Below are 17035 nucleotides of genomic sequence, written 5' to 3'. Positions count from 1 at the left end.
GTGGGTGTGCAGAGGGATCTTGGAGTCCATGTACATAGATCCCTGAAAGTTGCCACCCAGGTGGATAGTGCTGTTAAGAAGGCATACGGTGTGTTAGGTTTCATTCGTAGAGAGATTGAGTTTCAGAGCCATAATATCATGCTGCAAATATACAAAACGCTGGTGCAGCCACACTTGGAATATTGTGTACAGTTCTGGTCCCCATATTTCAGGAAGAATGTGGAAGCATTGGAAAAGGTGCAGAGGAGATTTACCAGGATGTTGCCTGGTCTGGAGGGAAGGTCTTCTGAGGAAAGGCTGAGGGACTTGGGTCTGTTCTCATTGGAGAGAAGAAGGCTAAGGGGGGATTTTGATAGAGACATACAAGATGATCAGAGGATTAGATAGGGTAGACAGTGAAAGTCTTTTTCCTCGGATGATGATGTTGGCTTGTACGAGGGGGCATAGCTACAAATTGAGGGATGATAGATTTAAGACAGATGTCAGAGGCAGGTTCTTTACTCAGAGAGTGGTATGGGCGTGGAATGCCCTGCCTGCTAATGTAGTTAACTCAGCCACATTAGGGAGATTTAAACAATCCTTAGATAAGCACATGGATGATTTTGGGATAGTGTAGGGGGACGAGCTGAGAATAGTTCACAGGTCGGCGCAACATCGAGGGCCGAAGGGCCTGTTCTGCGCTGGATTGTTCTGTGTAAAAGTGCATGCTTTTCTGTAACCAGTGAGTACTCCACACAATTCCACTTTTTGCTCAGTTTTATTAAAAAAAACACCAATATTGGAAGCTTCTGTTTTCCAGTTCATATTCCAAGCAAAATATTTGTAGTCCTTACTGAGCTGATTGGGGGATTGAGAAATGAGGCCATGAAATGGAACTGGGTGCCAGCAGGTCCCATCAGGAATTTCTAGTGTGCACTAACTCACCATCTTTATATTCCTCTAGGCAATCAATGTGAAGGGCTCACTCAGACACATCTGAATGGATATGTGGAGGTGGAGGTGGAGGGCAGCGATGCTGATCAAAGAGCCTGCACTCCCTTCAGCCCCTATATATCGATCAGCATCAAGCCCAAGCCCCGAACTAGCACCAGAGACAAGGTAAATATGGATACAAAGGGTTTGAAGTAAAATGGCGGTGGTGCAGGGTGGAACATGGTTCAGGACAGCGGTGGGGGTGGGGAAGATTAGATAACCCAGCAAGCATTGGTCAGTAGAGCTACATATTTGGTCGGGAAACTGTAAGTGTTGCAGCAAACAGGTTGGCCAGTTCATGTTCATAGCCAGCTTACCATCCTCTTTCTTATGAAGAGTTCCTCTGGTATGTTTTATTCTTTTGTCAGCAAAGGGCACTATTAAAAACGCCAGCATTGATTGCCCTTCCCTGAGGGGGGAAAGATATAAAAGAGACCTGAGGGTCAGGGTTAGGGTCAGGGACAGAGCGCTGGGTCTGGAGTGACGTGTGGGGTCAGGGTCAGGGACAGAGCGCTGGGTCTGGAGTGACGTGTAGGGTCAGGGACAGAGCGCAGGGTCTGGAGTGACGTGTAGGGTCAGGGTCAGGGACAGAACACTGGGTCTGGAGTGACGTGTAGGGTCAGGATCAGGAGTGACGTGTAGGGTCAGGATCAGGGACAGAACGCTGGGTCTGGAGTGAGGGTGAGGGGGGAAAGATATAAAAGAGACCTGAGGGGCAACTTTTTTACACAGAGGGTGGGACGTGTATGGAATGAGCTGCCGGAGGAAGTGGTGGAGGCTGGTACAATTGCAACATTTAAGAGGCATCTGGCTGGGTATATGAATAGGAAGGGTTTGGAGGGATATGGGCCGGGTGCTGGCAGGTGGGACTAGATTTGGTCGGCATGGACAGGTTGGACCGAAGGGTCTGTTTCCGTGCTGCACATCTTTATGACTCTATGACCTGAGTAGAGTGAGTTACAGACTAGAATCTAATCGAGCGGTTCAGAGTGATTTATGTATTGAGTAACAGATATCCAGGAGTGGTTTACACATGGGAATCTTATCAAGGGGGTTCGGGCTGGTTTATATATAGAATAACAAATATTGGAATTACAGACTGGAATCTAATCTAGGGGCTCAGAGTGGTTTATATATAGAATAACAGATACCCAGGAGTGAGGTACAGACTGGAATCTTATTGAGAGTTTTCAGCTGGCTTATAGAAGAGATACCTAAGAGTGTGGTTTGGGCTGGGATCTAATGGAAGTCAGATACCCAGAGCAGAAATATGGATAGGTATATGTCATGTCATCGTTTGTGAGTGAAATATGATGACCAAGGGCAGGCCCTTCAATAATGAACAAACGCTCTACAATTGGAAATTGGTGATGGAGTGTTGTGATCAGCCATCCTCTCTGCTGGTAGCTTCAGACTGGAATGCAGAGTTTAGTTCTAGAACATTCTATTGTTTTGGTGGACAGAGTCCTGAACTGAATCAACTGGTAAGAATGACCCGTGGAGTAGCTTTGAGCACTTAGAGATGCAGGGATAAAGCTTCACTGTTCAGATTGGTTTTAAATTTAATCATTTAGTTTCTCTCATGTTGAATTATAAAAGTGCTTTCTGATTTCAGATAGAGCACAGCTTGGAAATGGAGACTCCCCAGGAGGAGCCCAAGAGCAAACAACTTGGAGAACAGGAAGAGCAAATGGAAGGAGAAGAAACTGTGAGGTATTGTTGCTGGTTTGGAAGGGCCGAGTGGACAGGCTGGTGACAGAGCAGTGGCCTCTGTATTCGAAAGTGGGTGTGCTAAAAGGGCACAGGAATTTTAATTCATAAAGGAAGCTTCCCTGAGATTGGTTCTGTTGGCCAAATCCAAACCTGTGAAGTTTCAAAAACAGAAATTGCTGGAAAATCTCAGTATGTCCGGCAGTACCTGTGGAGAGAAAGCAGAGTTAATGTTTCAGATCCAGAACCTTCAGATATTCTGAAGAAAGGTCACTGGACCCGAAACGTTAACTCTGCTTTTTTCCCACAGATACTGCCAGACCTGTTGAGTCTTTGCAGCAATTTCTGATTTCCAGTATTTGCAGTTCTTTGTTTTTCATTGTGAAGTTTCTCCACACTATTTTTAAAGATATTCAATTCCAGGGAAATTTCGCTCCTATTTCAACTCTATCTGTGTTTATTGATTCCTCCCCGTTCTCTTGGACAGAGGAGACAGTTTTATGAATCCATTCTGAGCTCATTGGCATGAACATTTCACAATTCTGGTGACTTGAAGTTTCTCAGATCTAACAACTTGAAGACTTCATTACAAGCTTTTCTGATTTGGAATCTCCACTGACTGGGATCCATTTCTGCTGAGGTGACTGATTTCTCAGAACGGACTTGATTCTTCCATTCTAAAGTCAAAACAGGAAAAATATCCTGATCTGTATACTCCGCCCATATAAGTGTATCAAATTATGAGCATGACAGTGGCCTGCTAGGCAGCTGAGTGAAATCCCATGCCTTCTTGGAAATGATACACTTAGGTCACTGTCCAAATGACATTCCGATATTTAAAAGAGAATCTTCACAGGACTGACCAAAAACCACTGCTGTAATGTAAACTCCAGTTTCCAAAACTGATGGTAATATATTAGGCGCTTACCAGACTTCTGTGGGTCTGAAAGAGTTTGGGAATTGCTGGATTAGTGGTGCTAGAAGAGCACAGCAGTTCAGGCAGCATCCGAGGAGCAGTAAAATTGACGTTTCGGGCAAAAGCCCTTCATCAGGATGTACTGCTCCTCGGATGCTGCCTGAACTGCTGTGCTCTTCCAGCACCATTAATCCAGAATCTGGTTTCCAGCATCTGCAGTCATTGTTTTTACCTTGGGAATTGCTGGACCAATTCAGCATAGCAGAGATTTAGTCTCCGTGAGGTGGAGAGAAATTGAGGATAAGGGGCCTGTATTCTCTCCAACTTAAAAGCATGAAAGGGGATTGATTCAGAAGTAAACAACTCTTGCAGGACCTGACAGGGTGGGTATAGAAAGAGTACTTCTCCCAGCTGGGGATCTCAAACCGGAGGGTCACTCAGAATATGAGAAGAGTCAGTTGGGACTGAGATGAAGACAATTTCTTCAGTCAGTGAGTGGTGAATCTTTGGAGTTCTGTACCCCAAAGGGCTGAGGAAGCTCCATCATTGAGTGTATTCTTCAGGCATTGACCACGTAGAGAGAGGGACCTTTTGGCCAGAGTCCTTTCACCAGCTGTAAGAGACACACCGCCTCCCTGTGACAACACACTGGCCCGAGTTATTTTCACCCAAGGCTGGGTTCAGCAAAGTCCCAGCAGTGGGTCTGTGGTGAAGGAGAGAGACATTTGTTTATTTACTTCATAGATGGTGGACTTTGCTGGAAAGATTACCATGTACTACCCTTGCTCCATTAGAATGACAAAGGTGTCAGCACAGAAGCCATTCAGAGCCATGTGTCTGTTCCAGTGTCTGCTAGAGCAATGCAGCTATTCCCATACTCCCTGTGTTCAGAAGGTGGTGCTGCTGCAGTCCGTGTGCTGTAGGTACAGAGAGAGTTCCAGGTGTTTGACCCAGTGACAGTGAAGGAACGGTAATATATTTCCAATACAACCTAAAGCAGAAATTGCTAGTAAAGCTCAGTTGATCTGGCAGCATCTGTGAAGAAAAATCAGTTAATGTTTCAGGTCCAGTGACCCTTTCTTTGAACAGGAGGTTGACGGGGCCTTGGGTGAGTTACTGCAGTGCCTTTTATGCGATGGTACATCCTGCTGCCAATGATGGTGATGGAGGGAGGGAGGGCCTGTGGAAGATTGTGAATGGCGTGCCAGTCAAATGGCTGGATTTTGTTGTGTATTGTTGAAGCTTCACATGTCCAGACAAATGCAGGGACTTTGGACTCCTCGAATCATGGAAACATAGATTTATGGCACAGAAAGAGCCGATTAGCCATTGCAGCTGTTTCAGCTGAAAAATGAGCAAGCCAGCTTCATCCCATTTCCAAAAAGGGGTCCACCTGCAAGTTCTTGCCTGTCACGTGCATATCCAGATGCTTGTCAATCAGAAGAGAGGTTCTGCCATTACCACCCTTTCAGGCAGTGAGTGCCAAGCCCCTGAGTGAATTCTTGGAGAAGTGGTGGGGTAGTGTGGACTTACATTCCTGAGTAAGGGCTTAAGCCTGAAACGTTGATTCTCCTGCTCCTCAGATGCTACCTGGCCTCCATCTGAAGTCCTCACTTTTTCCTCCTCATTATCATCCAGAGCCCCAGGCTAATGTTCTAGGGCATGGGTTTAAATCCTAGTACAGCAGATGTTCAAGACTGGTTTAAATAAAGAGCTGGCCTAATGGGGACCATGTAACCGCTGCCAAATTTGATAAGATCCATCTGGTTCACTTATGTCCTTCATGGAAGGAGATCTGCCCCGTTTCAGAAGTGGTTTGGTACATTCATACCTAGAATGAGTAGGCTGTCTTCTGAGGAAAGGTTGGACAGGCAGGGCATGTATCTGCTAGAGTTCAGAAACCTAAGCAGTGACATGATTAAAACGTACAATAGTTTTAACAAGATGGAAGTGGAAGGGATGTTCCTTCTTGTGGGTCACTCCAGAATTAGGCAGCTCAGTTTTCAAATTTGGAATGCCACGCTTAGATAGAGAGGAGAGGAATTTTCTCTCTAAGTATCTTAGACTTTGGAACTCACTACTCAGAAGCTGGTGGAGATGGGATCATTGAATATTTTCAAAGTGGTGCTGGATGGATTCTTGTTTGGCAGCAAGGCAAACATTATGTGTTATGGGGATGGGTGAGTAAACGTGTTCAGTCAGCCATGACCATGCAAATGGTGGGGGGGAGGGTCAATGGGCTGAACAGCCTACTCCTGTTCAATATTCCTATTATCGGGGATAGTTGGGAATGTAGCATTTTGATCCCTCACCCACTTTGTTCAATTTTTTATTATAAGGTCGCCTATTAGATTAGATTAGAATCCCTACAGTGTGGAAACAGGCCCTTCGGCCCAACAAGTCCACACCAACCCTTCGAAGAGTAACCCACCCATTCCCCTATATTTACCCATGACTAATCCATCTAACACTAAGAAAATGTAGCACGGCCAATTCACCTGACCTGCACATCTTTGGACTGTGGGAGGAAACCAGAGCACCTGGAGGAAGCCCACACAGACACGGGGAGAACGTGCAAACTCCACACAGGCATTTGCCCGAGCCGGGAATCGAACCCGGGTTCCTACCGCTGTGAGGCAGAAGTGCTAACCACTGAGCCACCGTGCGCCCCTCAAACCAGATTATTAAAACTAACTAGATTATGATCACAACAAATTGCTGGAAAGCTCAGCAAGTTTGGCAGTATCTGTGGAGAGAAAGCACACTTACTATTCTGAGTCCAGTAACTTACAGATCCATGAGGTCATCTTTGTGTTGAACCCCAGGAGGTGGGAGAGATATTGAGTGAATATTTTGCATCAATTTTTACTGTGGAGAAAGAAATGGAGTCTAGCAAATGCAAAGAAATAAACTTTGATACTTTAAAAACAGTTCACATTACAGAAAAGGAAGTTCAGGATGTCTGGGAGAATATAAAGGTTCATAAATCCCTGGGACCTGATCTAATGTATCCCAGAACATTGTGGGAAGTAAGGGAGGAAATTGTAAGACCACTTGCAGAAATATTTATATCATCTATAATTACTGAGGAGGTACCTGATGGCTGGAGGGTGGCTAAAGTAGTGCTTTTATATAAGAAAGGTTGTAATGAGAAACCGGGGGACTATAGACCTGTGAGTCTGTCTTCGGTTGTGGGTAAATTGTTTGAGGTGATGATAAAAGATAGGATTACCGACATTTAGCGAGGCAGACATTTATTAGGGATAGTCAGCGTGGTTTTGTGCAAGGAAAATCATGTCACACAAACTTGACTGAATTTTTTGAGGAAGTTACCAAAACGATTGAGGATGGCGGAGCAATAGACATTGTTTACTTGGATTTTAGTAAAAGCTTTTGACAAGATTCTGCATGGTGGACTAATTAGTAAAGTTGGTCAAATGGGATTCAGGGTGAGTTTGCCAATTGGATATATAATTGGCTAAACAGCAGGAGAGAGAGAGAGTAATGGTGGAGGGTTACTTTTCAGACTGGAGGCCTGTGACCAGCAGTGTTCCACAGGGATCGGTTCTGGGTCTACTGTTGTTAGTCATTTATATCAATGAGTTGGATGAGAATATGGAAGGCATGGTTAGTACATTTGCGGATGACACCAAAATTGGTGGCGTAGCGGACAGTGAGGAAGGTTTCCAAGGTTGCAAAGGGATCTTGATCAAATGGGTCATTGGGCTGAAAAATGGCAGATGGAGTTCAGTCTGGATAAATGTGAGGTATTGCATTCTGGTACAACAAACAAGGGTAGAGTTATAAAGAAAATCTCAAATTTATTTTTACTGGAGTGTAGGAGGTTGAGAGGTGACCTCAGGTTTACTAAATAATGAGAGGTATGGATAGAGTTAATGGTAGCTGTCTTTTCCCTAGGATGGGGGAATTTCCAGACTCGGCACATAATTTTAAGGTGAGAGGAGAAAAATTTTAAAAAGACATAAGGGGCAAGTTATTGACCGAGGATGGTTCACATGCAGAATGAACTTGCTGAGCAAGTGGTGGATGTGGGAACGTTTGGTTAAGTACATGAATAGGAAAGGTTTGGAGGGTTATGGGCCAGGAGCAGGCAGGTGGGACTAGTTTAGTTTGAGATTATGTTCAGCATGGTCTGGTTGGACCAAAGGGTCTGTTTTGAGCTGTATGACTCTAAGATTAGATTCCCTACAGTGTGGAAACAGGCCATTTGGCCCAACAAGTCCACACTGACCCTCCAAAGAGTAACCCGACCAGACCCATTTCCCTCTGATTAATGCATCTATGACTATGGGCAATTTAGCATGGCCGTTCACCTAACCAACACATGTTTGGATTGTGGGAGGAAATCAGAGCAAACCCATGCAGACACGGGGAGAATGTGCAAACACCACACAGACAATCGCCCGAGGCTGGAATCGAACCTGGGACCCTGGTGCTGTGAGGCAGCAGTGCTAACCACTGAGCCAACCTTATGACTCTATGACTCTTTTTAAGAACTGATAGCAGCTGGGAAAAGATGGGAATTATTCTGAGGATAGGGACTGGGGATGAAAAGGAGTAAGTGGATAGATGGCAATGGAGCCCAGAGAGAGAAAGAGAGAATGAAAGTTAGGCAGACAAAGAAAGGGTTGATAGTCATGGTTTAGTGGTGCTGGAAAAGCACAGCAGTTCAGGCAGCATCCGAGGAGCAGTAAAATCGATGTTTCGGACAAAAGCCCTTCATCAGGAATACAGGCAGAGAGCCTGAAGGGTGGAGAGATAAAAGAGAGGAGGGTGGGGGTGGGGAGAAAGTAGCATAGAGTACAATAGGTGAGTGGGGTGGGGATGAAGGTGATAGGTCAGGGAGGAGGGTGGAGTGGATAAGTGGAAAAGAAGATAGGCAGGTAGGACAAGTCATGGGGACAGTGCTGAGCTGGAAGTATGGAACTAGGGTGAGGTGGGGGAAGGGGAAATGAGGAAGCTAGTGAAGTCCACATTGATGCCCTGGGGTTGAAGTGTTCCGAGGTGGAAGATGAGGCGTTCTTCCTCCAGGTGTCTGGTGGTGAGGGAGCGGCGGTGAAGGAGGCCCAGGACCTCCATGTCCTCAGCAGAGTGGGAGGGGGAGTTGAAATGTTGAGCCACGGGGTGGTGTGGTTGATTGGTGCGGGTGTCCCGGAGATGTTCCCTAAAGCGCTCTGCTAGGAGGCGCCCAGTCTCCCCAATGTAGAGGAGACCGCATCGGGAGCAACGGATACAATAAATGATATTAGTGGATGTGCAGGTAAAACTTTGATGGATGTGGAAAGCTCCTTTAGGGCCTTGGATGGAGGTGAGGGGGGAGGTGTGGGCACAGGTTTTACAGTTCCTGCGGTGGCAGGGGAAGGTGCCAGGATGGGAGGGTGGGTTGTGGGGGGCGTGGACCTGACCAGGTAGTCACGGAGGGAACGGTCTTTGCGGAAGGCGGAGAGGGGTGGGGAGGGAATAGTCAGCCAGGGAAGAAGAGAAGCTGCTCATGGGGACCATGTCTGGGTGAGAATGGGCTGGATGTGCTGGAAGCAGCCTGTGTAATGATAGGCCCTGGGCTGTGGAGGTGGCTAAAGCACACAGAAGGACAGGTACAAACTGGAAAATTATTCAACTTGATACAGTTCTGAAGGCTGTAGGGTCCAAGCGTAAAATACGCTGAACCTCTCTGAAGCACTGCAGCAAACTTGAGACCGAGATGTTGGCCTGGGGCAATAGTGATGTGGTGAAGTGGCAGGCAATAGGAAGGTTTTTACAGACAGAACATCGGTATTCCGCAAGATGGTCACCCAGTCGATGTTTCAGCTCCCAGATGTAGTGGGGACCACACTGCGAACAGTGACTACAATCGGCTACATTGAGTGAAGTACAGCTGCTTCACTTAGAAGGTGTGTCTGGAGGTGTTGGATAGTGAGGGGGCAGGAAGTGAATGGTTAGGTGTTACACTTTCTGTGGTTGCAAGGGACGGTGCTATGGGGGTATTAGATGGTGGTAGGTGTGGAGGGGGACTGGACCAGGATGTCCTGGAGAGAACAGTCCCTACAGAAGGCTAAGAAGGGAGGGATGGGGAATATTGATCTTTTCACAAATGCTGCCAGACGTGCTGAGCTTTTCCAGCAATTTCTGTTTTTGTCTCTGGAGGGAAACGTGTTTGGTTATGGCATCCCATTGAAGGTGGAGACCAGTGTATTGAAACAGCTTGGCAAGGGGTTTAGCAAGTTCTGGAGCACAACTTCAATACTATTGCCGGGATGTTGTCAGGGCATCTTCTACTTTGCAGTATCCAGTACCTCCAGCTATTTCTTGTTATTGTATGGAATGAATTGAATTGACTGAAGACTGGCATCACTGCTTCTTGGGACTTCTAAAGGAAGCCAAGGTGAATCATCCATTTGGCCTGTCTGCCTGAAGATTGGTGCAAATGCCTCAACCTAGTCTTCTGCACTGATATGCTGGCCTGGCTGTCATTCACAATGGGAGAAAGTGAGGACTGCAGATGCTGGAGATCAGAGCTAAAAAATGTGTTGTTGGAAAAGCGCAGCAGGTCAAGCAGCATCCAAGGAGCCCTTCCTGAAAAAGGGCTTATGCCCGAAACGTCGATTCTCCTGCTCCTTGGATGCTGCCTGACCTGCTGCGCTTTTCCAACAACACATTTTTTTAGCTGTCATTTACAATGGAAATGTTTTTGAGCCTTTCCATCTTGTTATTTAATTGCACTATATAACATGTTTAGCACAGAAGTAGATTTAGTTTGTCCAGCCTTGTTTGAATTTTATATGTTCCGATCATATTCCCCTCATATCTGTAATTGCTTGCTGCACCTGTCTGTCTGCTTCCATTGACTAGTCTATGAAGAAACCCAGATGCCTTTATACTCCACACTCCCCATTATACCACCATTTACATCATTAATTAAAATAGAAACTGATGGAAAAACCCAGCAGGTCTGGCAGCACCTGTCGAGAGAAATCACATTCAGTCTGAAAAGGGGTTTCGCTATTTTGTCCAATTTTAATATTAATTAACTTTTCTGATCGGATTTGATATAATTGCGTGATTTGCTCGGCCATTTCAGAGGGCAGTTAAGAGTAAACCACATTACTGTGGCTCTGGAGTCATGTATAGGTCAGAACAGGTAAGGATAGCTATTTCCTTCCCTAAAGGAGATTAGTCAGCCAAATGGTTTTTTTTTACAACAATCCAGCAATTTCAATATGAATTTGAAGTTCCACATTGACTAATTAACTAAAAGCACAGGGTGCAAAAGGTAACTGAGCCAGAATCAGTGTTCCTTGGAGTTAAGGGAGAGAGATCCTGATGAAAGAGAGAACTCGGTGGAAATGCATATCTTGAGAATTTTTCAAAAGTGAAGCCAAGCACCTTCCCCCCCCCACACCCACCCACCCACCCAGCTCCTCCAGGACCTTTCATCAGTTTGTGATGGGTAGAGAGACGCCAGATTCCCTTAGTTGGTGCAGAATCAGGCAGATGAGCTGCATGGGGCAGCGTCGTGCTGGTTGCTATGGTGTAGTATTATATCACTGTAATCAGAGAGACTGGGTGTTAACACGAGTCCCGGAGGGAGTTGGAGTGAATCTGTGGCTGGAATGTTTAGGAAGTTGTGTGTTAGCAACCTGCTTTCTCATGCAAGAAACTGGGTGAGTGGGCAGATCCAATCACACTGTAACCCTTGGCTTTTAAGTCTCTCTCTGAACATATGGGAAGGGAAACAGGTGTCAAATGAGTTGCCTCTACAAAGAGGCAACTAAAACAGGAAGGGCCACATGTCATGCTGTAGGTTTCTAGGATTCTGTGAACAGGTAAATTTATTAACTGTGACTCACACTGAATGCACAGCAGAGGGAGAAGCAACTAATGTGACCCAAGCAACTGAATCATGTTGTTTGCAGACGCTTCTCCTGAGCCTCTCGTGTTTTTGCCAAGCCCATCTCTAAGAAAATGATGAATTCTATGTAATCACATAATCTTGGAGATCCTTTGAGCTGCTCTGAGGAACAGCAGTTCCTGATATTGACAAAGATAATTCTCTAGGCAAAAGTGAGGACTGCAGATGCTGGAAAGCAGAGTCTAGATTAGAGTGGTGCTGATTCCTGATGAAGGGCTTTTGGCCGAAATGTCGATTTTCCTGCTCTTTAGATGCTGCCTGACCTGCTGTGCTTTTCCAGCACCACTCTAATCTAGACAAAGATAATTCTGTAAGTAGTGACGTCAGTTATTAAGGCAGGGTGGCCCTGTGGCTATACTGAGAGTGTGATTCCTTGTGTGAGCCTGTTGTTGCTGTTTTATTGCAGGAAGCAGGGAGAAGGGCTCACTGGTGATTGCAGCATCTCTCAGATCACATCCCAACATGTGAAGCCAGACACAGACAGGTGAGGGAGTATTGTCACCACAGCACTGCAAGTCAGACGTTGAAAAGATCCTCAGGTTAATCTCTGCAATGGGCAAAACATGCAGATCAAGGATGAAGGAAGAGACTATTCAGAACCCAGTCAAATACCAGAACAGACTGATCAGTCTTCTTGGGTTCAGGGGAACCAGAGGAGAGAGAGCCAAGGGAAAAGATGGAATAGAACTAGAGACAGAGAGTATTCAGTAACCCAGAGGACATGAGGGAATAATCATTAACACACAGGCAACTCTGGGGAGGGGAGGGAGAACGATCAATATCTCAGGGAAGGGGATGATCATTATCACATGGAGGGGAATAATATCGCAGAGAGTGAGAATAATCAATATCTCAGGGACGGGGGGTAATCAATATCACAGAGTGGGGAGTGGGGAGTATTCAGTGATGGGGGGAGTGGGGGGTATTCAGTGACGGGGGAGTGGGGGATATTCAGGGGGAGTGGGGGGTATACGGGGGAGTGTGGGGTAATCAGTGACGGGGAGTGGGGGGTATACAGGGGGAGTGTGCGGTATTCAGTGACGGGGGAGTGGGGGGTATACAGGGGGAGTGTGGGGTATTTAGTGACAGGGGGAGTGGGGGGTATACAGGGGGAGTGTGGGGTATTCAGTGACGGGGAGTGGGGGGTATTCAGGGGGGAGTGAGGGGTATTCAGGGGGGAGTGGGGGGTATTCAGTGACAGGGAGTGGAGGGTATTTAGTGACAGGGGGAGTGGGGGGGTATTCAGTGACAGGAAGTGGGGGGTATTCAGTGACAGGGAGTGGGACAGTATTCAGGGGGGAGTGGGGGGTATTCAGTGACGGGGGAGTGGGGGATATTCAGTGACAGGGAGTGGAGGGTATTTAGTGACAGGGGGAATGGGGGGGTATTCAGTGACAGGAAGTGGGGGGTATTCAGTGACAGGGAGTGGGACAGTATTCAGGGGGGAATGGGGGGTATTCAGTGACAGGAAGTGGGGGGTATTCAGTGACAGGGAGTGGGACGGTATTCAGGGGGGAGTGGGGGGTATTCAGTGACGGGGGAGTGGGGGGTCTTCAGTGACAGGGAGTGGGGGGGGGGTATTCAGGGGGGAGTGGGTGTACTCAGTCATGGGGGGGTGGGGTCAGTGAGCTGCTCATGGTCGCGGAGGTCACATCCAGACTGAGCCACAGCCCGTACGAGTCTGTCATTCGGGGATTTTGGTGTCGATGTGGGAATTGTAATTTTTCTTTTGTTCCTCCACTTTATCAGTTTAAAATTCAGTAGTCTTGTGAAAAGGTTTTTTGCGGTGGTTCACTCGCGAGGCTGTGTCTAATGGCTGCAAGCTGCACTCTGATTTGTCATTGACACAGTTCTGTCACCCTCTCATGCTTTCTGTCCGTTCTTTCCTCAGCTCTGACCTTTTACCCCTCCAGGCTGCCTCCTCCCAATTGCAGCCTGTTTTAAATTGTCACTCTGTGCCCAGTCCACCCACATCGCCTGTGTCAGTGCCAGCTGCTACCCAGACTGTGAATCCTGATGGTCAGACTGTCAACGTGTCCAATCTCTGTCGACAAATGCTCCAGGATGAAATGTCAAAACTGGTTCAGGTAATGTAAAATGTTTCTTTTCTGTTCATTAATCCAGTCACCTGACCAGATCCTATTGTTCATCGATATGCATTTACTGATCCAGATTCTCTCTCCAAACCTCGGTGGAATTCCCCTTGGTGTTTGCCATCGGTCTGTCTTTGTTGGACTCCTGTTCTCACAGACAGGTTTTCCTTCTCCGTCTGGACCCTTTCTGCTGTCACTCTCTTTATTATATTCACTGTCACACTCTCAGCTCATCTATTCTCTCTTATATCAGGCTACACAAATGTCTCATTCTCTATCCCCCTCTCCCTCACACTCACAACACTGTGGCTCTCACTGCCTCCAACTGTAGTCCATATGCCTGACTCCTGACAGTGAGAGGTTTCCTCATGAGGAGACATTGAGGAGCTTGGACCAATTCTCCTTGAAGATTAGAAGAACAAATGGTCTTTTTGATTCTGAGCTTGTTGGTGGGAGAAAATTTGAGAAAATGTTTCCCTCAGAAGGATATAGTATGAGGGAGAAATTTCAGAATAAGGGTGACTTTCATTTAAGACAGAGATGAGGAGGAACGTATTCTCCCAAAGGTTGTTTGTCTTTGTAATTCTCTCTCTCTCTCTGAGGGAGGAGTGGAGACTGAGTCAGTGAGTATATTCACATTCAAAGCTGAGTTTTGAGCACTGAAGAAGTTGAAGGTTATGGTGACACACAGGAGAGTGGTGTTAAGGCTACAATCAGATCAGCCACAGAATACAGGACAGAAGAGGCTGTTCGGTCCATCGTGTTTGTACCAACAAAAATATACCATTATCTACGAGTCCCCCTTTCCTGCACTAAGCTCACAGCTTTAAATGTCATGACTTTTCAGTTGCCCAACCAAGTACTTCTTCTTGAAGGTTGTGGGGCTTCCTGCCTCAACTTCCCCACCCCACCACCCCTCTCCTCCCTCCCAGGCAGTACATCCCAGACCCTCACCACCATCTGCGTTGGAATCAGGAGCTGCATGTGGTTGGGGAGATCACATCCAGACTGAGACACAGCCTGAGTGAGTCGAGTTCGGGAAATTTGGAGACAGTGTGGGAATTGAAATCTTACTTTTCTTTCTCCACTTTAATAATTTAAAATTCAGTAGTCTAGTGAAAAGGTTAATGAGGTAGCTGACTCAGCTGACTGAGTGACTGTTACCAGACAACCACCTGAATTCTGAATAGAGCCTCAATAGGTATTGATTACGATTGAACTTAACTGATGTGAGTCATCCCAGCTCACCTTCAGCTGTATTTAACAGTGGGTTTGTTGAAAACACACAATATGTAAGTTGTGCACGGTCAAGAAGGAGAGATCATGTCTGGATTGAGACCATAAAATGTTGAGGTGCCACTGTTGGACTGGGATGGACAAAGTTAAAAATCACACAACACCAGGGAATAGTACAACAGGTTTATTTGGGAGTACAAGCTTTAGGAGTGCTGCTCCTTGATCATGTAGTTACAGCAACAGATATAGGCCATTTGGCCCATCGGGTCTGTTCCTTCATTCAGTCACAGACAAGCAGCAGGCTGTGAGAACACAGCAAGGCAGGCAGCATCAGGAGGGAGAGGGACACAGCAAGGCAGGCAGCATCAGGAGGGAGAGGGACACAGCAAGGCAGGCAGCATTAGGAGGGAGAGGGACACAGCAAGGCAGGCAGCATCAGGAGGGAGAGGGACACAGCAAGGCAGGCAGCATCAGGAGGGAGGGGGACACAGCAAGGCAGGCAGTATCAGGAGGGAGAGGGAACACAGCAAGGCAGGAATCATCAGGATGGAGAGGAACACAGCAAGGCAGGAAGCATCAGGATGGAGAGGAACACAGCAAGGCAGGCAGTATCAGAGGGAGAGGGACACAACAAGGCAGGCAGTATCAGGAGGGAGAGGGACACAACAAGGCAGGCAGTATCAGGAGGGAGAGGGACACAGCAAGGCAGGCAGTATCAGGAGGGAGGGGAACACAGCAAGGCAGGTAGTATCAGGAGGGAGAGGGACACAGCAAGGCAGGCAGCATCAGGAGGGAGAGGGACACAGCAAGGCAGGCAGCATCAGGAGGGAGAGGAACACAGCAAGGCAGGCAGTATCAGGAGGGAGAGGGACACAACAAAGCAGGCAGTATCAGGAGGTAGAGGGACACAGCAAGGCAGGCAGCATCAGGAGGGAGAGGGACACAGCAAGGCAGGCAGCGTCAGGAGGGAGGGGGAACACAGCAAGGCAGGAAGCATCAGGATGGAGAGGAACACAGCAAGGCAGGCAGCATCGGGAGGGAGAGGGACACAGCAAGGCAGGCAGCGTCAGGCGGGAGAGGGACAGAGCAAGGCAGGCAGCGTCAGGAGGGAGAGGGACACAGCAAGGCAGGCAGCATCAGGAGGGAGAGGGACACAGCAAGGCAGGCAGCATCAGGAGGGAGAGGGACACAGCAAGGCAGGCAGCATCAGGAGGGAGAGGGACACAGCAAGGCAGGCAGCATCAGGAGGGAGAGGGGCACAGCAAGGCAGGCAGCATCAGGAGGGAGAGGGGCACAGCAAGGCAGGCAGCATCAGGAGGGAGAGGGACACAGCAAGGCAGGCAGCATCAGGAGGGAGAGGGACACAGCAAGGCAGGCAGCATCAGGAGGGAGAGGGCCACAGCAAGGCAGGCAGCATCAGGAGGGAGAGGGCCACAGCAAGGCAGGCAGCATCAGGAGGGAGGGGGACACAGCAAGGCAGGCAGCGTCAGGAGGGAGGGGGACACAGCAAGGCAGGCAGCGTCAGGAGGGAGGGGGAACACAGCAAGGCAGGCAGCGTCAGGAGGGAGAGGGACACAGCAAGGCAGGCAGCATCAGGAGGGAGAGGGACACAGCAAGGCAGGCAGCATCAGGAGGGAGAGGGACACAGCAAGGCAGGCAGCATCAGGAGGGAGAGGAACACAGCAAGGCAGGTAGCATCAGAAGGGAGAGGGACACAGCAAGGCAGGCAGCGTCAGGCGGGAGAGGGACAGAGCAAGGCAGGCAGCATCAGGAGGGAGAGGGAACACAGCAAGGCAGGCAGCATCAGGAGGGAGAGGGACACAGCAAGGCAGGCAGTATCAGGAGGGGGAGGGACACAGCAAGGCAGGCAGCATCAGGAGGGAGGGGGACACAGCAAGGCAGGCAGCATCAGGAGGGAGAGGAACACAGCAAGGCAGGCAGCGTCAGGCGGGAGAGGGACAGAGCAAGGCAGGCAGCATCAGGAGGGAGAGGGAACACAGCAAGGCAGGCAGCATCAGGAGGGAGAGGGACACAGCAAGGCAGGCAGTATCAGGAGGGGGAGGGACACAGCAAGGCAGGAAGCATCAGGAGGGAGAGGGACACAGCAAGGCAGGCAGTATCAGGAGGAAGAGGGACACAGCAAGGCAGGCAGCATCAGGAGGGAGAGGGACACAGCAA

The 17035-nt window shown here is 48.2% G+C and overlaps 1 protein-coding gene across 2 annotated transcripts in view; it reads left to right on the top strand.

Moving 5' to 3' along the window:
- The window catches only part of cplane1 (ciliogenesis and planar polarity effector 1), an 885738-nt gene that overhangs the window by 772331 nt on the left and 96372 nt on the right, over positions 1 to 17035 (top strand). For both annotated transcript variants that reach the window (XM_087975286.1, XM_087975281.1), the window contains exons 28-31: positions 944 to 1098; positions 2588 to 2685; positions 11935 to 12012; positions 13420 to 13615. In XM_087975286.1, coding sequence (XP_087831412.1) covers positions 944 to 1098; positions 2588 to 2685; positions 11935 to 12012; positions 13420 to 13615 — 527 coding nt within the window. The remainder of the gene's footprint in view (positions 1 to 943; positions 1099 to 2587; positions 2686 to 11934; positions 12013 to 13419; positions 13616 to 17035) is intronic.

The sequence above is a fragment of the Chiloscyllium plagiosum genome, unplaced genomic scaffold, assembly GCF_037043375.1.
Source record: "Chiloscyllium plagiosum isolate Xiang-an unplaced genomic scaffold, Cpla_swu_hap1 HiC_scaffold_2, whole genome shotgun sequence".
NCBI lineage: Eukaryota > Metazoa > Chordata > Chondrichthyes > Orectolobiformes > Hemiscylliidae > Chiloscyllium > Chiloscyllium plagiosum.
Note: the sequence above shows the minus strand (reverse complement) of the source record. Positions and strands in the feature narration are given on the sequence as shown.